The following is a 23,901-nucleotide window of genomic DNA, read 5'->3' as shown; positions in this document are numbered from 1 at the left end:
CAAAATAAAACAGAAATAGTTTAAGAAATAAAGTTAAAAGTTTCCATAATTAGATTTTTACTTAAGGACAGTCCTTTGAAATAAAGATTTTTTTAAACTATAATTTGAATAGACGAAGTATATTTAGATGGTCAATAAGTGCAGTCAATATCCTCTAAAATCAATAAAACATTTGGAATGATAATGCAGCTATTACCTTTTATAATACAAATAAGGATTTTAATTGCCATTTATCTGAAATGTTTATTTCCTTGATATTAAATAAAATTGTTTTGTATAACTCTGTGAGCCCTAAATCTTCATGCGGTTTTTAATATCTTTGTTATGATTCAATCTACGCATATAAGGATTGCTTTAATCGTTTTCCAGGTCCCATAACTGTGCTGCTAGAACTTTATTTTTTTAAATCGGTTCAGAAATAAGGATTTTAGAAGCTTTAATATTAGAATACTAGTTGTTTGATCCTTATCCTCTTGGAGCAAAGCCTAAAACCAACCCTAAGACATTTATAAACCTTCCCTTAAAAGTGTAACCAAATTGAAACAGTATTAGCAAGCTGTTTTTGTTATCGGCCGGCCGGATTTTGGCCGATTTCGGACGGATTCAGCCGATTAAAATTCTTGGCCCACATTTTTTTCATGTTAAGTTTTAAAATATCGTAGTCAGCTATTCCTTGGCCGATTTAGTCGTCCAAGGTGGGAAAAAATAAGTCCTGGCCGTAATAAATTCAAATCCTAAGGTCGTTTAAATATTTATGCTTTGCAAACATTGAATTGGCGTAAGCTTTTTTAAGATATTTATTTATTTAACATAAAATTTATTGAAGTTATAAATATGAAATATTAAATTCTAGACATTTTAAATTATTTTTACAATCTTTTTCGCCAGATAATCGTGTTGTTTAGATTTATTCTATTTAGAGAAAATGTAACATAAAGAAATTTAAAGAAATAAGGGCATAGCAAGAAACATATTACCCTTATTGGTTGGGTTGATAGATCGATTTCTAGTTTTTCAAGTTTTTGTTATTTTCTCACCTTGGATTTTTAAGCGATTCATTAAGTCAATATTCCATAAATTTTGACCAAGTTTTATAATGACTTACTATTGGTTGGGATGCTAAATCAAATTTTGGATCTTAATGTTTTTCTTATTAGCTTTGCTTGATAAAACCATTATACAATTTACATTTTTAAAAGGTTTTGTGATTTTTAATATTGAAATTTTTTATGACATATCATTTTCTCCAGATGTCTATTCATAATTTTTGAGCTTTGCTAAACTAACAAAAAAAAGCTATCCGTTTGTGACGGACGTACGGATGGATGGACATACGGACCTACCCTAATTATAGAAAAGTTTCGCTTTTAACAATGTGCAGCTGCACTAGTGCACCACAAGAATTGAGTAGCAGACTAGTTCTTGTACAAAATTTTATTAATCAACAAGAAAACTCAACAAACATTTATTTTCATTATTAGATTATATAAGAACTTAGTTTTATTACATTAATTTGTAGATGCACAATACCTGTAGGTAATTGCAGGTGCATCCTTCAGGTAGTACACATAATATCCTTCAGGACATTTGGTAACTCTCACCTCATCTCTGTGGTGGCATGAATCCAACACTGGATTAATCCAACTAAAGCACATATCCATGGAAGTTTCTACCCCAACAGGCAATGAGTCAGTAGATCCATTGACCCAACCGGTACCCAGAGTACCACAATGAAATGAACCTGGATCAGATGTTGGAATCATGATTCCGGCAGGTTGCATGAATCTGTAGTAGCCAGTTCCTTCCCATTTTCCAGGACTACAATTACGATCATTATCCTCTTTATCGCAAAATTCACCATCGCCCTTCGATTTTACATTCCTACTTTCTTCATCTAGTACCTTGTAATTGTAGCACTGCGGGGAAGCAATACAAGAGATCCTTCCTGAGATGCAATGTTGGCAAGGCAAAGTGTCCTCACAGATTGCGAACAGGAAACAGCGGTTGGGCAGAGCAGTTGTATTATCATACCATGTGAATCCTCTGCAGCCATCACTAGCATAGCAGAGTCCAGCGCATTCATCAGAAGATTCTGTGGCACCCGCATCAATAATATCCTCAGGATACAAAACCATACAGGAGGATCCTTGTACTACCTAAGAATAGACATGATATAACTAGATGATCCATCTGACCCCATTTTTCATGAAACTTAAAATGAAATTTTTTTGCTGACATAAACATTTTTTCCTTTTTTTAATACAAGACATATTATTATTGCAACGAAATTTTTCAAAGATATGATTTTTAAAAAGCTAAATTTATTCTTAGAAATTCAACTGTTAATAAATTATTACAAGTTTTGTCATATGGTTCAGGGATTACATTTTTACATGAATTAATTTACCAAAGAAAAGCTTTATCCTAAGATTTACAACAAATTATAGCTGACTCATAATGCAAACAAAATGAAAAAATTATGGTCTTATGTACCAACATAAGTAAAATGTTTCAACCAATGAGATGTCTTTAATGTATTTACGTAGTATTCTCCTATTGGCTGATTTCGACAGTATGTCTCTGGGTTAAAAACCCGCAATCTTGGCTAAACAGGTAGCACATCTACTCATCGTCAGGGAGGTGATAGGTTCGAATCTCGGGATGTCACTAAAGACGTAAAAAAGGGTTCCTACTGCTGCTATGTAAGGTGTACGCCATAATTAGTAAGAATAGAGGGAATGCCTTGGCCCAAAAACAGTCACAACTCATTACTGTGCAAAGTTAGGACTTCTGAGACAAAGGTTGTGCAATCAAAGGGTTGGTTGTCTGTTACTTAGCCTAATATCTTTGAGTATCCCCATCCTATTACACGCAGATGATGCTCTGGAGTCTGTATACTGATGATCACTTAAAATCGAAGGAGAATCCCACACTTACGTGGTAAGGTAAATGTCTGTTGGTTATCTCTATTTACCTGTGTGATGGTGCCACTCTGGCAACCTGTACACTGGTGGATATCCTGCAGAGCTGCAAATGCATAGCACCAGCCCACCACACCATCAAACCTCCAGGTGTATCCCCTGCACTCCAGCTCGGGGTCAGAAACACATTTCTCATGGCACTCTTCCACTGTCCTAGTTTAAGGGTTATGGTCAGGATAAGAAAATGGCAGATAAATTGATGTTCATCCCCAATGATGATACACAAAATTACCTAGTTTGTAAATTAAAATGTTTGAATACTCAACTTGATAAACCAACCAATCAAAATTCACTACAGTCCCCAAAATTGTTAAGACAACGAATAAGAAAACGTTATCAGAGGACTTTGGGGACTAGTGTAAGAAATATATTTAATAATTCCCATATCTCTTTACCTAACGCCAAAGAATGACACATCTCTTCCAGGTTGGAAGTTCCAGGTAGCTCCAGTGACAGTGTTGACACACCTACCAAATCAGCTTATAATGTCTGATGAAAAATACAAATAACCAATGATAGGCCAGTATACATTTTATTGACAAAAATGGTAAAATGATATGCCAGTATACATTTTACCATTGGTCAATTAAAATGTAAACTGGCCTATCATTGGTCATTTTAATTGTATGACGTAATTTGTTTAACATTGGTCAATTAAAATGTATACTAGCCTATCATTGGTTATTTGTAATATATTTCGTCATTTATTATCAGGCATCATAAGCTGCTTCACACCTAAAATCCACATAATTCCCACATAAGAGAAGGAAGGACAAAATAACAAAGTAGTAAAGCAACATGATCTAAATGATCTTGTGTTTTTCACAATATCAATTGTACTATTCCTAATTATCTTTAATTTTATGTATTTTTACCTTATCTTCTAATTTGTGGTCAAAGACAGGATATGGAACATTGCGCTTTTAATTACACTAGTCCTTAAAGTTTTATAATAACGCTTACTTAATCATTGCTGAACAACTATGGGGAAATTTTAATTGGTTGGTTCATGCAGTTGAGTGTTCAAATATTTCAATCACTAATTGTAATTTACCAAAGGGATACTTTTAAATTCATAATTGAGGATGTATATCAATTTATCGACCATTATCTTATCCCTTTAGGTAAAAAACAATATTACATTTTTATATCTGTGGAAAGCTGTTTATTATACGATGCGATAAAGATCTAGTTTGACGGATTATTATGTTATATTGACAATCTACAGTTAAACATTTATTGTAAAATGATGTTGAAATAAAGTGGAGCAAAATGATTCTGTAAGTTACAATAAGTTATTGAAAAGTTTCGACAATCAACTTGATGAACCAACCAATCCAAATTCGAATAAAAGTCTTAAAAGATATTGATCCAACGAATAAGAAAACATTGCTATAAAACTATGGGGACTAGTGTAATAAACAGCCTAATGTCTCCTCCCTCCAAGAAAATAGCATAAAACCACCACAGGACCAGTTGGTATATTCCCTGAAGAGTAGAATCCTATCGGTTCAGTAGTTACCAAGACCTTAAGGCACGGTCGGACATCAAGCTACTTTGTATTATGGATATATGAACATTTATTCTATTTTTGTATCATGACGATAATTCCAACATATTATGATAAAAACACATTCAAAAGAGCGTTATAGACTACCAGACGTAAAAAGTAATCTTCGCTAATAAAAATGCTATGAAATTGTAAAAATCTACCAACCACTCTTTTTAAAATCCACTAAATTCTAAACCATCTATGTAAGTACAGTTTAGGACATTTTTCTTAAGTAAAAATCCTAAGATAATTTTTCAAAAAAAATATTCATAGACATATATTGAGTTGCTACTCATCTTTAAAACCTTTTATTTTTAATTTTATAAGTTTCTGTAATACGATTTTAAAGGCTTTGACAAAACGTTACTTTAAATGGGTAGTTTTACATTTTTTCTCCAATAGTTTAATCTACATGTATAATACATACCATTTGAAAGAATTTCAATTTTCTACCTGGTAGTTTTAAAAAATATAAAGACTTGAAAATCATTTTATTTTTTTTGATATATTTTACGGACGGTCCTGTTTTTACAAAAAAAAAGGATATTTTCTCTATTTTGGTAAATTGATTGCTATTTATTGTAATACAAAATTAATACATATTAGATAATATTCTTGCAATTAAACTTTCCAAATGCATTTCATACAACTATCCCTATTAAATAGATATTATATAAAATACAAACAAAATTCTGCTCTGTTTTATATTTTATTAAGATTTACAATATAATACATATAAAATAAATTAAATACTACATATAAATAACAAGATTATGAAAGAACGTAATTTTAAAATGCAGGTATCATAAAACTAAAACTGACTGGATTTGATGCGACTAAAACTGTTTCACTAATAACCTGAAAAAAAAACTAGATTAATCTTAATAAAAAACTTATGCATGGGATTTTAAAAAAGAAAACTATTGTCCTTTTGTATACTACGAAAAAACCCCATCATAGAAGGTCTAATTTATTTTTTAGTATGGCTTCGAAATAAGTAATAGCCGCTTGATTTGAATAGTTTATAAGCCTTACTGGAAAAGTATTGTCAGTTTTCTACGAATATTAAAAAAACAATCGTAAATTCAACACAATTTATATTATTGATTTTAAACTTATTATTTTTATATCCACAAAAAGTTATCTTAATACAATTATATAATATTCTGATCAAAGACAAATTTAAAATTGAAAGATTATGGCCAAGATATGCACAAACGAGAGCAACTGATTCTAAAGCACCTTGCAGCAGCGATACTAAATGTTATTTTATTTAAACTTTTGAACTCAACAAAACATTTGTTGATATTTCATCAAAAAATGCTTAACCTTTTAAAGTATTATTTATTGAAAACCATAGAGAAACTTAATTCTTTTAGTTGGCATAACTATATCAAACATTCCACTAGTATATTCACAAAAACATATTTAGAATCACTACTAGAAGGTGCTTAGAATCACTTGCTCTCGTTCGTGCATAGCCCTCTTACATCTAGAAACGCTCACATACAACCTATTACTTGGCAAATAGCCATTAAAGTTTTTGGCAGACTAAATACAAAAGACGAGAGATCATTAAAAATGAATCCTTACTAAAAGTCAGGGGCTTTAATTCAGCCCGTTAATTACATTTGAAATTGCCGAAAATTAATTATTCTGTTGGCGTAAAAATTGATTTTTGATGTAGCTGGAGGGAGGTGGGTAAGACGGGGGAAGAAATAAAGGGAGAAATTTTTACATAGAATTGTTTGTCTGAATCACATTTCTGACTAAAAGCAAAGTTCTTACTAAAGGATATACATAAAATACGGGAATATTATGAAAGGAGAATTTTTGTCGTTAGTTTTAGGTTGCTAATATAGATATTGGTCAATTCATTCCTAAGTGGTTAGAGGAGGGGTTGAGGGTATTATTATATTAGCCAGCTGGTATTTAGAAACATTTTATATCCACATATTCTATATCCATATTCTTTAAAGCAGAATATAGTGCATATAAAAAATCACGTCAAACAATAGCCAGTATACATTTACCATAGGTCAATTAAAATGTATACTGGCCTAACATAGGTAATTTGTACCGTGTGAAGTCATTATTTATAGGCGCTAAAAGCAGCTTCATATTCTTACCGCCGCAGTTGCAAGGGGGACAGGGAGAAGCTGGTCCTGGAGGGCCGGGAGGTCCTGGGGGTCCACTAGATCCGGGGGGGCCTTGAGGTCCTATACAAACATGGAATAATGAACAAGGAGTAAAACGTTCATAAAGAAGGTAGGATAAATAAACATAAAATTGAATGAAAGTACAGAAGAAAATATAAAAGGGGATAGTGGTGAGAAGATCCCCTTAAATTCACAATTAAGATTACTTTTTGCGGAGAATAGATAAATTTCGGGAAAATCTCATTATTTAATTATTCCTGTTTACCAGGCCTAGCTATTCTAACAATTAATTCTAAAAAAAAAATCATGAAACGTTTGGAAGTAAGGTGAGAAAAGTATATCTTGTTTTTTCATGTAACTGTTAAGGGGTGGGTAAGAAGGGGGGAGGAAAAGGGAGTTGTGGGGAGATTTTCCTTTAGAATTGTTTGTCAGAATCATATTTTCTTTTCTCTGCCATTTACAAAATTAACTCTATTCCAGGGGACCTCTAAATATTCCCGAAATGGAAGGGAGATGAGAGTATAAATTCTGTAAAATAAAGACACACTCAAAAGCAAATTTTGTAACTATTCATTCTAAACCGATAAATATAGTGGATTATAACAGGTTCTCATCCATACAAAAAAAACTATGTCTATTGTCTAGCATCGTATTATATCCATTTTTCTACGAATATAAAAACGTACTATCATAAAATTAAAACCTTCGGCAACGGCATCTCGGGGCTAAAATAACTGGTTTTAATCTTATTGTAAATTTTTAAGATTCACACTATAATAACTATTCACACATTTAAAAAGAGAGGCCAGAACTTCAATAAGGGGGTATGGGACGCACAACGCCACCTTTAATAATAATTGCCTACCCTGAGCACCATAAGGTCCATCCTTGCCGTCACAACCATCAACACCTGGATAGAATTAACAATCAGGAAGAGAGATTATCTTTTATATTTAAATTATGGTTATTGAATCCTTGTAATAAAGTAACAGGATGTGTGTTTGTCTGTATGTCTGTCAGTGTGTTTGTCTGTGTGTACCAAATGATCTCACTAACCGCTGAACCGATAAGGTTCTTCTTAACAGGTTGGCTTCTCATAGGTCCAGGTTTATTACTAGTTTGGGAAAAGGTGTCACCACCCTCCCAAGAGAGCCCCCCCCCCCAAAAAAAAAGCCACTAGTATACAGATAAAGCGACAGGGGATTTTTTTTGTTTATATCAACTGCTAATATAGTCCAAAGATGATGTCCAGTACGTTCTTTCATGGTCAGGCAAGGGGAAACGGCAAAGGGGTATGCTTAGGTTTAGCCAGCTAGGAGAAACATTTAATCCGGGTATGAAAGAAACACTCACAAGATCTCATGTGTATTCTAAATCCATTGATACTGACAAACCTTTGCCTTTTATAGTTGCTTTGCCTATTTTAATTTTTGTTTTTAAGGAGAAGCGAATTCTCTTGGGAGGGTGCTGGTACCCTCACACATAATTGCTAAAAACTTTAAAGACCTTTAAAATCTACATTGTAAAGGACAACCATATTGGTTTATCGGTTAGTAAGATATAGTTTTTCTCTTTATTGCCTATAGAGAACAAATAAATTTTAAAACTTTTAGCAAAATCAGACAACATCATATTATAATAGTCTATCTTTCCAATATGCCATAATTAAAGAATTTTTTTGGCTTAAAGTTTTGAAATTTATCTCCTTTTTTATACCTGGATATCCAATAGGTCCAAGTCCTGGCTGTCCAGGTGGACCAGCAGGTCCTGGTGGACCAGGGCGGCTAGGGCCATCGTTTCCGGGTACCCCGTTTATTCCTTCCATTCCCGGGTTGCCCTTTTCTCCTTTCTGTCCATCTTGACCATCTTGATCACTAGCTACACCTTTCATACCTTACAATAGAGATAACCTAAAGACATACTGTCGAGGCTTTACAAGGAGTCTCAAAAATAACGTGCGAAGTGCGCCGCAAATTTTTTTACCCCCCAAAATTTTTACCCCGGGGGTAAAATTTGCGTAATTACCCCCCCCTAAAATCTGTTGGCAGGGGTAAATTTTGTTTACCCACCAAAAAAAATTTTTTGGAGGGGTGAATATACTCTTCTATATGGTTGGGGGTGCCTATGGCACCTCCAGGGTAGGGGTAAATTTTTAATGATAGGGAGGGGGTAATTTTTTTTTTTGGGGGGGGTAATCCCCTCTTCATCAATTCCTATTACAATAAGGCACAATTAGGTAACTTATTCGTATAAAAAATTTTTTCACTTAAAACATGTGGCAAAAAAAATAAGTTAGTTATGATTAGTTGACTTTCTAAAAATTATACAGTCAAAAAATTATGTTGCTGTCTAGAGATTTTTGCAAACAAAATTATCTTATAATATTTTACAAAAAACGTGGTCAGATGGACAATCTGGGTAAAATTATGCATATTTATTATTTACCTTTCATACCAGGAGATCCAGCAGGCCCATCATCGCCAGCAGGACCCGAAGGCCCCTTAGGTCCTTCAGCTGAAAAAGTAATAGAATCAGAGATCAAGCCACACTTTGGTTAGAAAGATTCTTCAATAAACACAGAGTGACATATATCTTGCTACTTTTAAATAAATCTTATTAGAAAAATATGAAAGGTGTGAAAAAAATAATACTACCCCCTTAAATAGTTAAATCACCCAATCTTAATAAATATTTAGCTACAGACAAAAGGTAATTTTTTATTTATATTTTTTATTTTCCCAAATCATAGGACAAACTGATAAATATAATTTTACTTTGTCAATACATATAATTTTTATGGAAAAAGTCCAATCAATACCAAAGAATCAAAATTCAGAGAATCCAGTAGACATAAAATATAAGTGGCCTTTCATAAAAACTTATTGTGAAAAAAAAACAAATTTTAATGAAGCTTGTTAAAATGTATCTACAAAGGCAGAACTTTTCTACGTTTAGGCTCAAACAATCAAAGGTTTTAAAATATAAACGTCTATTTGCATAAAGTTAAACATAAAAGGATAACATCATTCTTAACCCTTACAGATCGGGCCCCAATTCCCACCTTAATAGATCGGGGGGGGGGGGGGGGGGGGCTCAAAGAGCCCCCCCCCCTCTATATCGGCTCCTGGTACAGATAAAGACGTAAAATTTTTTCTGGTGGTTCATGTGTATTTTTAGAGAAAATTACTTTTTCTAGTCATAGCAGTCAGACCGCTCCTTAGCCGCTTTTTAGCGGCCAGCCGCTAAATTTTAAAACAGCTGTAGAGCGGCCAATTTTGCAGCTTGGATGACCAAATTTTAGGACGAACTTTATTTTTCATAACAAAAAAAATACTTTTTTCTGATAATCGCCGAAAAACGGCAAATAACGGAAACCGCTATTTTCGGCGGTTACGGCGGTAAAACGGCGGTAAAACGGCGGTTGGCGGCGCAAATTAATATTTTTATCTGTTTATTATTGCTCAAGGATTTACCAAAAAAAAATTATAGGTCTCTAGCTGTGATAGAAGCCACGATATTCATGATTTATATCTGTAGTAAAAGCCGGACAAAAATCGGTCATAAAGTCGGTCAGGGAGCGGTCAAACGGTCATAACACCACTTTTCTCAGAAGGTCATTGATAATTTGATATCTAAGTATTCACCAAAAAAATTTAGGTTTCTACCTTATACACAAAAGTCATAATGTAGAAATTAAGATTTATTTAGAATTTTTTCTAATTTTTTTTGCTACCCAACCGACTTTGACCGGACACCACGACCGACACAGACCAGATATCCTAATAAAATCAACTCTTGCCGACGTATAATTACTAAACTTAAAAAGTCATGAAGTTACAGCTCTCCATCTTACCTACAAAAAAAATGAGATTGAAAAAGGGTTAGTAGAAACAACAGACTTAATAAGTTAGAGAGACCACTTTACCTGTAGACTATACATGGAATTCCAACTGAAGGACAGCGTCCTGTGTTATATTTATCTAGAGGACAGAATCCTATGATAAATGGACATGGAGGACATATAGACTATACCTGGAATTCCATGTGTAGGACAGCATCCTGTCATACCTTAACCTGGAGGACATGGAGACTATACCTGGAATTCCATGTGAAGGGCAGCATCCTGTCATACCCTAACCTGGAGGACATGAAGACTATACCTTGAACTCCTTCTGAAGGGCAGCATTCATTGATAATTTGACCTGGAGGACATAAAGACTTTACCTCGAATTCCTTCTGAAGGGCAGCAACCATTGATAATTTGACCTGGAGGACATACTATCTTTTTTTGCTCAACGAAATTTTTAGCAATCCCTGGAGGGCAACAACCTAAAAATAGATTTTTTTAAAATAAAAACTCTTAGAATTAGGTAGTATAAAAGACAGAGGAAGGAGACATTGGAATGTTTATTACACTAGTTTCCAAAGTTTTACATAAACATTCTCATTTGTTGCCTTAAAGGAACCCTGCAAGAAACATACTGCTTTAACTACTGAAAGACTGTAACAAGTAAACCCAATATTAGAATTTGAAGCCTCCAGTTCCAATAACAAAAAAGTTATAGACATTTTAAAATGATATTTTTGGTACAATGGAAATTTTGAATGTTTTTCATGAAAATTATAAGCTTATTTTTGGCAGAAACTTAGGATGCCAGTAACTGATATTATTTTACTACAAAAACACCCTTCTTTATAGTCAAAATCATTTTTAAAAATCAGTTTAATTTACGTTTTACTGGGAGTTCTGTAATGCCATCCTTTAGGATTTCCAGCCAATCAGAAGGCTGAGTCTGCGCTATGTCCGCTAAACAACCAATCACAGCTGAGCATCTGTATTACTTACATTAGTTTTATTTCCTGCTATGATTTTACACCTACAAATGCAATTTAAACCGAATTTTTTAAAGAGTTTTGAAAATGTTATCTTTAACTTGCAACTCAAGTTTCTGACGAAAGTAAGCTTTTAATTTTGCTTCCCGACAACGTAATTAAATATTAAAATTTCAATCATGAGCAATGAAAATCTTTCAAAATTTTCATTGTACTAAAAAATTAATTTGAAATGTCTGTAACTTTTTTGTTATTGAAGCTAGAGGCTTCAAATTTTGGGTATTGTGTCTACTCGTGGCAGACTTTCAGCAGTTACAGCTGTGTTGCAGGGTTCCTTTAACAACTTTGAGATTTTGATTAATTTGTTCAAATGTTGAGTGGCCAAAAGTTTCAACCACTAATATAATCTACAGTAGGGGTAGATTGGTGTATAATCATTGGGGATGTAAATGATTTAAAGGAAGCCTGCAAGAAATACAATGCTTTAACTGCTGAAAGACTGCCACAAGTAGACCCAATACCCCAAATTTGAAGCCTTCTGCTTCTATAACAAAAAAGTTCTAGGCATTTTAAAATGACATTTTATGTACAATGAAAATTTGAAAGAATTTTAATGCTAATGTTAAAAATTTTGAAATTAAACTACGTGGTCTAGAAACAAAATTATAAGCTTATTTTTGTCATAGATTTATATTGCCAGTAACTAATTATATTTTTACAATAAAAATACCCATTTTTATAGTCAATATCATTAAAACAAATTAAGTTTAACTTGCATTGTACCGAGTGTACTGTAGCCAATCAGAAGGCTGAATCAGCTAAGCAACCAATCACAGCTAAGCTTGTATTAGTTTACCCCTTTGTTTCCGCTATGATTTTCATTTACAAATGCAATTTAAATCTAATATTTTTCATGGATTTTGACTATGAAATGTGGTGTTTTTATAATAAAAATGTAATCAGTTACAGGCAATCTAAGTTTCTGACAAAGATAAGGTTATAATTTTGTGTCTAGGCGACGTAATTTAATATTGTTTTTTCTTTTATGAGCATTGGAAATCTTTCAAAATATTCATTGTACATAAATTTCTATTTTGAAATGCCTAGAACTCTTTTGTTATTGAAGCTGAAGGCTTTAAATTTTGGGTATTGGGTCTACTTGTGGCAGTCTTTCAGCAGTTAAAGCGTGGTATTTCTTGCAGGCGTCCTTTAACCAACTTTTATCTTATCCAATTAGAACTCAGAGTATAAAGGGGGGGGGGGGGGGGGGGGGTAATGCAACCATCTTGTAATCAATGATTATATGGCACTTATAATTCGAATTTCGATCTGAAATTTTTCATGAGTAATTCTTGGTAGGTCTGTTTTCCCTAAATCGAACAATAAGTTGGAAAAGTAACGGCTGGCAGCTCAGCCGTTTAGCCATTGTTTGCCTATTTTCAGGGCAAATTCATAATTAATTGCGTAGGAATAAACTTTTTACAACATATTTTTGGTTTAATTCATATTAAATGATAGCAATAACCATTTTTTAAATTTCTAGTACCAACAGCTACCGGCTAGAATCGTTTGATAAGATTTTTGAGCAAGAAAAAGTATTATGTGGAGATAGGTTTCTTTACTAATTTGCTCTTAAGATAGCCAAAAAATGGCAAAACAGCTAAGCCGCCAGCAGTTAGCCGTTACTTTCCAACTTTGTTAGATTTAGGGAAAATAGACCTACCAAGGTTTGTTCATGTAAAATTTCTGATCAAAATTCGAATTCTAAGTGCTATTTAATCATGGATTACGATATGGTTGCATTACCCCCCCCCCCCCCCCTTATATTATATTACAAGATAGAAAGTGTATACAATATGATATATAAGGGAAGTTATTTCTTTAAATTTTACAAAGAATAATTAAAATTAAGTTTAGTTAGTGTGTTGGAATGATTTTTCTTGTATTCCCTGGCAAGTTCGAACCCATTAATTCCCTTTTCCTTACACCAGAGAATGAGTGTGTTACGCGGCATTCCTAACTATCTCCGCGCTTCGCTTGTAAACAAACAAAGGCGCGCACATTTTTTCCTTGTTGATTCCCATGTGAAGAGCTACGTGAATAAAAATAATGTATTGGATGGATATACATGCGCTCTAATCCGTGGAAGATCTCAAATAAGCCTTCCTGCTTAGTTTGACATCATAATGTGGTAAGAATTTATCTTAATTCTTAATAATAAGTGTAGTATGGTATATTTTTACGAAGAAATTTAAAACATTAATTTTTCAACAAATAGACCATTTAACTGCTAACTTTTGACATACGAATATTTTCCTTAATTTTATTGATCATTTGAATCTAAAATTATCAATTTCTGATGCTATTTAATATGTTTCGTGCCAATTTAAAGTTTTTTAGAAATTTTATATTTTTAATTAAATTGAAATCACGCAACCTCGATATACAAAAATAATAAACCATTAATGCTATGTAATTAATCTTTATATTTTTGTTTTAGATTCACCGTTTTCATGGTAATAAATACACATTTGTAAACATTCACATGTTGGTCATTCGGAGGGCTTGGAGATTAAGATTTCGTGTACGGCAAGGCATGCGTACCGAAACAATGAAAACGAGACAGAACAGATGCGGCTAAGAAAATATCTGTGAAGTTTTGTGAATGTGTTGGTTGTGATACCTTACCACACACTATTATAATCGTAATCAGTACAGTTAATTATTGTGACAATCATGGGTCCTAAAAAGAATAAAGGCGCTCAACTGGGACTACGGCTGCGCCCAGCCGTCGAGGCCCTAACCAGTGAACTAGATAAAGTGATGAAGTTGGTCAGTGAATCTTCAGAGCTTGATGTTAGACATTTCACTAAGGAGTCAATCCTTGTCCATGACAAGTTCGAGACATTCGATAGCATTATGGTCGGTTTTAGCAAGCTTGGTGTGAGAATCCAAGAGCTTGAGGAGTTTAGTGACATTTATTCTAATATAATTACTGTGCAAAAAGATTATAACGCTCTGAAAGATGCTCTAGATGCTATGGAGGAGCTTAGTGACATTCAAAGTGTTGTTGATTTAGTTGGTGATAATTTGCCTGACCATAAGGCTGAACTATATGATCGTTGCTTAAAGATTGTGAAGGTTATTAAAGGGTCATACTTTCCCTTACCAGAACCAATTATAAACACTTTGTCTGCTTTGATGAAACGGCTGGCCGAGGTTAAGCTTGAACCTGTGAAGCCGCCTACAACGACGGCGGGTGCTTCGACAGCATCGCCATTTGTGTCGCCGTTTGGCACACCACAGTTCGGCACCGGTTCTATGTTCACGCCAGGATATATGAATCGTGTCGACGAACGTCTTCTTCCAAGCTTTGACGGCTCAGAGTCAGCCTACGTAAGTTTCAAGGACAATTTTAAAAAGCTTACCGTAGGACAGGACCCGTCATATTTACAGTTATTGTTGAGCAGTGAAAAGGTCTGCAAAAATAAAGAGTTAAGACTTCAGTTAATTCAGATTCAATCACATGAATCTCAATGGGCTTACCTCGACGCACGTTTTAAGTCCAAAACACGTCAGATGCTCTGCCTTTTCAACCAATGGGAGAAGAAGCCTAAACCGTCGGACTCCAACCAGATTGTGACAGTCTTAGCAGAGTTTGGTGGTGCAGTTAGCCAGCTCGAGCAGCTGACTAAAGATGATGATGATGAGGAAGTCACCACAAGCCAGTGGTTGACCATTATTCTTTTGGAAATGTTATCCAAAAAGTTGCCACGTGATTTCCAGGACAAGCTCAACCTGGCGTTGGGCTCGATGGATACCCCAAATATTCCTAAGCTGTTGAAGATTATAGAGGAACAGCGTGGCGCCATTTTGATGAGGTGTTCAATCGATGTAGACACCCCCTCCAAGAAGAAAGGTAATCCTGCGGCCGCAGCTACAGCCGTTGGTAAACCTGGGTCTCCAGCTAAGACCAAGAAGAAACAGCCTTGCCCGTCGGAAGGTTGTAACTCTGATCACCTGTTGTTTAAGTGCTCCAAGTTTAGGGATATGTCTGTTCCTGAACGCAAAGTCTTCATCAAGAAGATAGGCGCCTGTTTGCTCTGCTTACAAAAAGGGCATCGGGTGGCCGATTGTCCCAGAGCCGATAAGCTTGGCAGCTGTACCATTGACAGTTGCAACCAGCCTCATAATTCATTATTACATGAATCAGTTGCTAGTGGACAAGTTGCGGCAGTGTATGAATCACAATTGTTTAGCAAGAACAATTTTATGCTGATGTTGCAGCAGGTCCCGGCGTTGGCGGCTGACAAAAATCAAGTCACCGTCAATGCCATGTGGGACAGTGGAGCAAATTTGACGTTGATTTCTAGAAGTATTGCCAAGAAGTTAGAGTTGCCATCAACTGGTCGCACAGCTACTATTTCTCTGGCAGATGGAAAGAGCCAAGCATGTCCTACAGTCAAGATTTGTTTGGTTGACCGCAACCGGAATTCACATATTCTGGAGGCGGCGGTAGTGCCCAGCATTGGTACTGAAGAAGGGTTGCGTTCTATTGATCCTACAGCCGCCGCCGACATTTTCAACATGAAGCCTGATAATTTTTCTATGGTCGACGGCAAGATTGATGTTTTAATCGGCCATTTAACACCAGCTATGTTCCCGTGTGCAGATAAAATGGTTGGTGATTCTAGACTGTACAGAAGCTTATTTGGTACAGGTTATTTAGTTGTGTCTGCAGATGGCAGGACTGTTGCTAATCCTGTCGCCTGTAAAGCTGTGAAGTTGGAGGTCAGCAAGATGGAGTTCCTGAGTACTGAGAGTTTGGGAATACAGCCGCCATCAATGTGCAGCGGTTGTAAGAACTGCCGTCATTGCGCCGCCATAGCCGCCGGGCAGTCCGCCTTGGATGTGCGTAAGCGGCAGCTGATTGAAGAAGGTCTGACATTAGATCTTGAGAACCATGTTTGGACGGCTTCATATCCCTACAAGCAGCCGCCAAGTGTGTTATTTGACAATTCAGAGCAGGCCTATAAGATCTGCTTACGTGACCGGCAGAGAATGATTAAAAAAGGTGAATACAGCACCTTCTGCCAAGTGTTTCAAGAAGCTGTGTCTCGTGGAGTGTATCAGAAAGCTTCGCCAGAAGACCTAGCTTATACTAAGCCCGTGTATTATTCGAGCCTAGTCTGCGCATATAAAGAGTCTATTTCCACGCCCTTAAGGATATGCGCCAATTCTAGCCTCTGCTGCAAGGGGCTAAGCCTCAATAGTATTATGATGGACGGCCCAGTTCCATTATATACTCTGATGCACAATCTTATCCGGTTCAGAAGTTATAAGTGTGCATTCGTGGCTGATATTCAGAAGTTCTATAATTCATTATTAGCTACCTATGAAGATTCTCAGCTGAAACGTGTTTTTTTTGCTGATACAGTTGATGGAGAGCCAGAGGTCTACCTTACCAAAACCATCAACTTTGGTGAGGCCTTGGCTGGAGATATGGCCGTGACCGCCCTCAGACTCACTGGTCGTATTTTTGGTGGACGTTCCCAGCAGGATGTTCAAGATGTTTATGGATCTGAGAAGATTAGAGGTTGTGACGTTGTAGCCCAGCAGGATGTGTGGAGAGATGTTCAGCAACCACTCAGTTCCGAATTTATTTTGTATCAAGATCCTCCATCGGTCAAATTGGAGACTTGTACTTACGTGGATGACTGTTTGAGCGGTCATAACAGCAAACCTGAAGCTGTCCAGCTGGTCCAAGAGCTGGAGGATATGATTGCACCTGGCAATTTCAAGTTTAAATCTGTTGTTTATTCTGGAGATGATGTTGACAGTGTAAAAGTTCTGGGCCTTGTATGGGACCCTAAACAGGATAAGTTGTTCCTACCTGTCAGAGCCAACCACGGCGAGAAGATTAAGGGTAGAAAGTTACTGGAGGATCTGGATCTGGAGGACCTCTGGAGAAGTCTACCTGAGTTGATAACTAAACGTGAAGTTTGGAGAATTGTGCAACAACTTTATGACCCAATGGGTCTAGCAGCGCCATTGCTGCTTAAATCCAAGCTTTGTCTACGCTCAGTTTGCATACATGGATGCAACTGGGATGATGTTATACCTGGAGAGTTGAGGTCGGAGCTCGTGTCCAGCCTCCAGGACCGTTCGGCACTTGGAAATGTGTCGTTTAGACGTTTGATGGTTCCTGATAAGCCGTTGGGGCTTCCAATGCTTGTTGGTTTCTGCGATGCATCTAACCAGGCCTATGCAGCCATCACCTACCTGAGATGGCCAGTTCCTGGAGGATATGATGTAGTTTTGTGTTGCGCCAAGTCACGTGTCGCACCAGTGAAGATTGAGTCTATACCAAGGTTAGAAATGCTTAGTTGTCTAATTTTGGCAAGGCTTGTGGATACTGTTGCCAGAGCCCTACCTTTCAACATTTCTGGCAAAGTGTTTTTTAGTGATAGCAGCTGCGCCCTAGCTCAGCTATCCAGTGACAGTGTTATGTTAAATGTTTTTAACAGTCATCGTGTTTCCGAGATACAACAGTTGACGAGCCCTGAAGATTGGAGATGGGTTCCAACCCAGCACAACATTGCCGATCTGGCAACGCGTGGTTTGTGTACGATTGAGGATGTACAACCTGGATCTACATACCAGGAAGGTCCAAGCTGGTTGCGCCTGGAACAGGACCAGTGGCCCGTTAAGACGGCGGGTGAGGTAAATGCATCCATTCCCGAGAGCGAGCTAAATCCCAAGATGGCGAAGCTCAAGGTAATGTTCACACAGGTAGTGGACAATGATTTTTGGAGGTCTCTGGCAAGAAGGACCTACAGGCAGGCAAGGAGGACTGTGGCCGCAGTTCTTAAGGCTGCCAACTGCTTTAAAACGCTGCTTATCAAGAAACGTGGCGTTGCAGCAAATGAGGATGGTGTTAGCAACAATGATAGTTCTAAGTATCATGAGAACTATACTTTCACAAATACATACATGGATTCTGTTTGTGACCTGTTTTTGACTTCCTTCAACCAAGAGGAGGAGATGACCATGGACGCCGAGGGGAAATTTGACTCCCTTCAACCGTATCATCACAAGGTCCAGGTTTGTTGGCCCATTGTGGGTCATGATGGATGTTATCCTCTTAGGACATTTACAATATTGAAAATGTCCGGGAGAGGAGATGAGGCTCTTGAGGCCGCTGCTGGAGGCCCCAGGAAGATTATGAAGGACAGCCCAGGTGTTGTCTTGCTCAGCCGCCACAACAGGCTGGCGCGGCTCATCCTTCAACAGTCCCACGATGAATTGGGGCATGGAGGCCATCGTAAGACGTTGGCGCAAAGCCGCAGGTATGCATGGATCACACATGGCCGCATGGAGGCTATGAAAGTGGTCAAGAGTTGTGCTGCATGTTCCATTGAATATGCCAAGCGTTCGAGTCCCGCAATTGCTAATATTCTGCCAGATCGTGTCGAGCCCTCTGTGCCCTTCAAGGAGGTGCATATGGACCTTGCGGGGCCGATCGAAGTTACGAAGCCTGGCGTTGGTACCAGGAGTTCCAAGACCAAGTACAAAGTTTGGTTGTTGATTGTGGCCTGTAGATTTACACAGGCTGTGTTTGTTGATGTGTTGACTGATTATTCAACTGAAGCCGTGCTGGTCGGCTTGAGAAAACTTCAGGCGTTTTACAATATGCCTAGAAGGGTAACCACAGACAGAGGCACCAATATGGCCGGTGCCAAGCGAATTATGGATGAACTTTTGAAGGATACCCAAATGCATTTTGAATGGCATCTGGTGCCCACCGCAGCACACTCGTTCGTGGGTACTGTGGAGAGGCAGGTTGGGCTGGTCAAGCGTGTGTTGAACAAGAAGTTGGCTGGTGCTACTGTAACCTTCAATGATTTATTGGTATTGTGTGCTGAGACTGCAAAAGTCTTGAATTCTAAGCCATTGACCTATGCCACCCAAGGAGATGACGTCAATTGCTGGAGAATAATTTCACCTGCTGATCTGTTAGGCGGCAGGACCAACGATGCAATCTGCACCTTTGAGACAGGTTGTAAAGAGCCCATCACCAGGAGGCTGGAGAACTTGGAGGAGTTGACCCGTCAGTTCCATCAGGTGTACAAGGAGCAGCTCATGCCTGAGCTACTCAAGTCCGTCAAGTGGCGCAGCAACAAGGTGCTGCTCGAGCCGGGAGACGTGGTGCTGATCGACGATAGCACAAATTTGATGAAGAAGTTCAGATTGGGGCGTGTGGAAGAAGTGCGCCCAGGTGGGAGGACCGTGGTTTGCAAGTTCAAATTATCAGATGACGCAGCCGCCACGAGTAACGAGACTTCCGCAAGACGTCTACTCAAGATCAATCTACCCAAAGTTTAGTATAAGTATCGTTCTTGTTTAACTTTGAATTTTATTTACGGTAGATTTATCAGATATTTTTTTCGAAAGACAAAAAACGCAAATTTTGACTCAATTTCGTTTAAACTTTCAAATCGACGCAAGATTTTTTTCATTTGAAATGCAAACTTAAGTTATTTATACGTTCACGCAAGTTTTTTCAATGATTTAAGTCTTTCCGGGACCAGGGATTTTTTTCGCGGAAATTTTCCTAGGTACCTACGCAATACGAACATTTTTATCCTTGTTTAATTGAAATTCGATATGATAAAAAGTAACACAATGAAATTTTTTACATCATACAAATATTTCTTTAAGATTTATTATAATCACATAGATAATTTAATATTACATATATATTAAAATTATTTCTATTTACCTTTTAACCGATGTACCAAAAGAAAAATGCAGATTTTTTTCGTCTTGAATTAAGTAGATTCTTTGAGTTCGAAGATTTAAGCTTAATAAGACCGCTCTATAGTGTATCTTAGCTCTGTTACCTCGGCCAGACATACTACAGAACGGCAAAACTAAAGCATAAGATAATTTTATTTTGATTGCTTTGATTGATGATTCTAAAGTTTCTTGAATTATTCATGATTCCTTTAATTTTTGATTTGATTTAAACATCACTATTATGTTTATTTTCAGTTGATGGAGCCCTGCGCCAGAAATCCTGTCGGAAATTATGCAGTATCAAAAAATTGTGATGGAAAGACATAACGTCCGTCAGGATAGCTGGAACATGGCATTATTAATATTTGAAAGATTGGTTAGTTTGTATCTTGAGGGGTTCATTCTAACTGAGGCCCCATATTGCCTTAATTTTGACTGTATGAATATGTACAAGTTGCTTTCTTCTTAAAACAGAGAGAAATTGCAAACTCAGCATTTAGAGAAGTTCTTTTCTTATAATTGAGCTTTTGTTTTATTTTGGTAATTTAAGTTGCATATTTCAATTGCAATTTTATTTTACGCAATTTTGATTCACGAAGATTTAAAATTATGAGATTTTAATTTTCCGATGTTTGATGATTTTTTTCACAGTCATATTTTATTTAGATTTAAGTATCTATTTTATTAAACATGTTAGATTTAAGGATTTACCTATTTTATCTAAGAATGTCTAGATGTAAGCCCGAGTATTTTTCCGCTGGAGAAAATGCTTAATTTTGAGAAGTTTTTTATGAAAATTCTATTTTTCTTTTCTAGCAAAAAGATTTAGTAGAAAAAATGTCATTATTTAATCTTTCTTTCTTTTGATTAAAAGTTTGAGTTGATTATTTAATTATTGATGCGATTTTTAATATAAAAATCAATTGCCTATTATTATGTAGGTACCTAATCAAAGTTTAGGTACTATTGATTATTAATTCATGTATTCGCAATTACATGGTCTGTAATTCTAACTTTAATTGAGATTATGAGGCCATGATTAATGAGATGTGTGAGTGGTAAATGTGCATTTCATGAATGTTGAATGCTTTTCCCATTCCTTATTCCTATCCTTATGTGGTAGTGGAGTCGGTTTGAGTTATTGTGGTGTTCGTAAGTTACCATAATTAATTTTAGGCCTGATGGCCATGCCATTTTAAACTCTTGTAATTTATGCGTTATGAGATTGTGATTTGTGGACACTGTCTGCACGCATGATGTTAAGATGAGTTATTGTGTTCGATTCCCAGTGACTAGACGGGTGTGTGTTGGAATGATTTTTCTTGTATTCCCTGGCAAGTTCGAACCCATTAATTCCCTTTTCCTTACACCAGAGAATGAGTGTGTTACGCGGCATTCCTAACTATCTCCGCGCTTCGCTTGTAAACAAACAAAGGCGCGCACATTTTTTCCTTGTTGATTCCCATGTGAAGAGCTACGTGAATAAAAATAATGTATTGGATGGATATACATGCGCTCTAATCCGTGGAAGATCTCAAATAAGCCTTCCTGCTTAGTTTGACATCATAATGTGGTAAGAATTTATCTTAATTCTTAATAATAAGTGTAGTATGGTATATTTTTACGAAGAAATTTAAAACATTAATTTTTCAACAAATAGACCATTTAACTGCTAACTTTTGACATACGAATATTTTCCTTAATTTTATTGATCATTTGAATCTAAAATTATCAATTTCTGATGCTATTTAATATGTTTCGTGCCAATTTAAAGTTTTTTAGAAATTTTATATTTTTAATTAAATTGAAATCACGCAACCTCGATATACAAAAATAATAAACCATTAATGCTATGTAATTAATCTTTATATTTTTGTTTTAGATTCACCGTTTTCATGGTAATAAATACACATTTGTAAACATTCACATGTTGGTCATTCGGAGGGCTTGGAGATTAAGATTTCGTGTACGGCAAGGCATGCGTACCGAAACAGTTAGCAACGAGGGCTTTTTCTATTAGTGTACAATTAGCGGTAATAAGACGCTATAGTATTTTATTAGGACTAGCGGTTGCGCCTCGATCATCTAGGGATTCTATATTGAAAGAAATATGGAAGGTCAAAAAAGTAGCTTTAAACGATACCTAGACTCAGATCAAATAGGCTAAAACCACCCTTGGACATATAAGAACCTTCATTGTAGGCGAGAACCATATCGGTTCGGCAGTTATAGAGATCTTTCGTTATACGCATAAATATTAAATAACCTTACTATTTCATATAATAGGATGGCTTTTTAGAGCCGAGAACCGGTTCTAATCCAGCAGATAATAATCGGTATCAATGCCTTACTGGAAACTTTAATTAAATACAAACCAAAAAAATCATCAAGTACACCATCAGCATCATCCCATCTAATGCATACTTCGGAAGATTTACAAGATTTTGCATTACATCCTGCAACATCAAGTGCATCTGTACTACCATCTACATCTGTAGGAGGAAATCCATACTAAACAAAATTATAAACTTAGTTTGGTTATAGTCCCTTTCGTGGCAACGACCCATAAGCGATGCGTCGTATTTTCCAAATGGATTTTGATATATTTAGTTAGGTGATTGACCAGCAGGGTTAGAGCCCCCCGCAGGAGCTACAAATAGAAAAGCTACCGTGAAAATACGAAAGAAACGCCCCTTAAGGGGCGTTGCCAAGAAAGAGACTATAGACTTAAGTTTAATCAATAGGTAGAGACTAAAAAAAATATTAAGCACTGATCTAAATGGCAGATACATTGATAAACATTCCCAAAGTACAAAATTACCCCTTCTGTAGATTAAAATTAAGCAATTGAAACGCTTGTACTTAATGAAGCAACCAATTCATTTAAGTCCCCAAAGTTGGTAATTCAACAAATAAGAAAGAATTATTATAAATTATTATTATAATTATTATAATTATTATATTATTATAATTATTATAAAGGGACTAGGGTAAAAAACAGCTCATTGTCCCCTCTCTGATATTAGGTTTATTCCTTAATTTTAAAGACTACACTGCAATTTTAAGTTTCTTTAGCCTTAAATGGATATTCTTTTTAAAAAGTAATAGTATGGTTGCCTGCCTGTCTGTCTCTAAGTATTGATCATAACCTAACCACCACCCTCCAGAGAAAAATCACCCTAAGAAAAAAGGACCAAACCTAAACTTTTTTTTGCAAGTTTTGTAGAGTTGCACTAGTCCCCAAAGTTTTATAATAACGTTTTCTTATTCGTTGGCTTAACAACTTTGGAGAATTTAGTGAATTATGATAAGGTTGTTTCATTAAGTTAAGGTGTTTAAACGTTTCAACCACTAATTTGAGTGTACATAAAGTGTAATTTTGTGAATGATAATTGGGGATATACATTAATTTACCATTGTCTTATCCCTTTAGATCTCAGAGTTAATTTATTGTAAATTATAAGAACTTACATTTTGTAATGATAAGTTTACATAGGACAGCAACAGAAAAGCTGCTATCTTCATTTTGAAGATCTAATCTCTGAAAAAAAAGTTTTGCTTAAATCAGTAATTAAGC

At 36.1% G+C, this 23,901-nt stretch overlaps 2 protein-coding genes across 3 annotated transcripts; both read right to left on the bottom strand.

Moving 5' to 3' along the window:
- Nucleotides 1-1,419: 1,419 nt before the first annotated feature.
- Nucleotides 1,420-3,830, bottom strand: LOC145305259 (uncharacterized). Its single transcript, XM_080146856.1, has 4 exons — nt 3,717-3,830; nt 3,377-3,448; nt 2,975-3,134; nt 1,420-2,156 (listed from the first exon to the last, which is right to left on the bottom strand). The coding sequence occupies exons 1-4, from the start codon at nt 3,779-3,781 to the stop codon at nt 1,509-1,511; spliced, it is 945 nt and encodes a 314-aa protein (XP_080002982.1). The 5' UTR covers nt 3,782-3,830; the 3' UTR covers nt 1,420-1,508.
- Nucleotides 3,831-5,223: 1,393 nt separating this feature from the next.
- On the bottom strand, nt 5,224-23,901 carry LOC145305933 (uncharacterized). 2 transcript variants are annotated; one of them, XM_080147814.1, is made up of 8 exons: nt 23,796-23,901; nt 22,700-22,835; nt 10,917-11,021; nt 9,138-9,206; nt 8,409-8,585; nt 7,558-7,602; nt 6,663-6,752; nt 5,224-5,391 (listed from the first exon to the last, which is right to left on the bottom strand). In XM_080147814.1, exons 1-8 carry the CDS (start codon nt 23,847-23,849, stop codon nt 5,384-5,386), a joined length of 684 nt encoding a protein of 227 aa, XP_080003940.1. In that variant the 5' UTR covers nt 23,850-23,901; the 3' UTR covers nt 5,224-5,383. The 2 variants fall into 2 exon arrangements, with proteins under 2 accessions (XP_080003940.1, XP_080003941.1); XM_080147815.1 differs by having other exon boundaries at nt 10,853-11,021; nt 23,796-23,867.

The sequence above is a fragment of the Acartia tonsa genome, chromosome 14 (assembly GCF_053477335.1).
Source record: "Acartia tonsa isolate MP-2025a chromosome 14, ASM5347733v1, whole genome shotgun sequence".
In the NCBI taxonomy this organism is placed as follows: Eukaryota; Metazoa; Arthropoda; class Copepoda; order Calanoida; family Acartiidae; genus Acartia; species Acartia tonsa.
The sequence above is the reverse complement of the archived record's forward strand: the minus strand, read 5'-3'. Positions and strand labels throughout refer to the sequence as shown.

Excerpts from the sequence above, each read along its gene's own strand:
- LOC145305259 (XM_080146856.1), bottom strand. The coding sequence starts at position 3,781 with ATGTTGCTTTACTACTTTGTTATTTTGTCCTTCCTTCTCTTATGTGGG. Across the intron at positions 3,135-3,376 it reads GTGTCATTCTTTGGCGTTAG|GACAGTGGAAGAGTGCCATG; the intron begins GTAAAGAGATAT and ends CCCTTAAACTAG. Across the intron at positions 2,157-2,974 it reads AGAGTGGCACCATCACACAG|GTAGTACAAGGATCCTCCTG; the intron begins GTAAATAGAGAT and ends GTCTATTCTTAG.
- LOC145305933 (XM_080147814.1), bottom strand. The coding sequence starts at position 23,849 with ATGAAGATAGCAGCTTTTCTGTTGCTGTCCTATGTAAACTTATCATTA. Across the intron at positions 7,603-8,408 it reads TGGACCTATTGGATATCCAG|GTGTTGATGGTTGTGACGGC; the intron begins GTATAAAAAAGG and ends AATTCTATCCAG. Across the intron at positions 6,753-7,557 it reads TGGACCTTATGGTGCTCAGG|GACCTCAAGGCCCCCCCGGA; the intron begins GTAGGCAATTAT and ends ATGTTTGTATAG.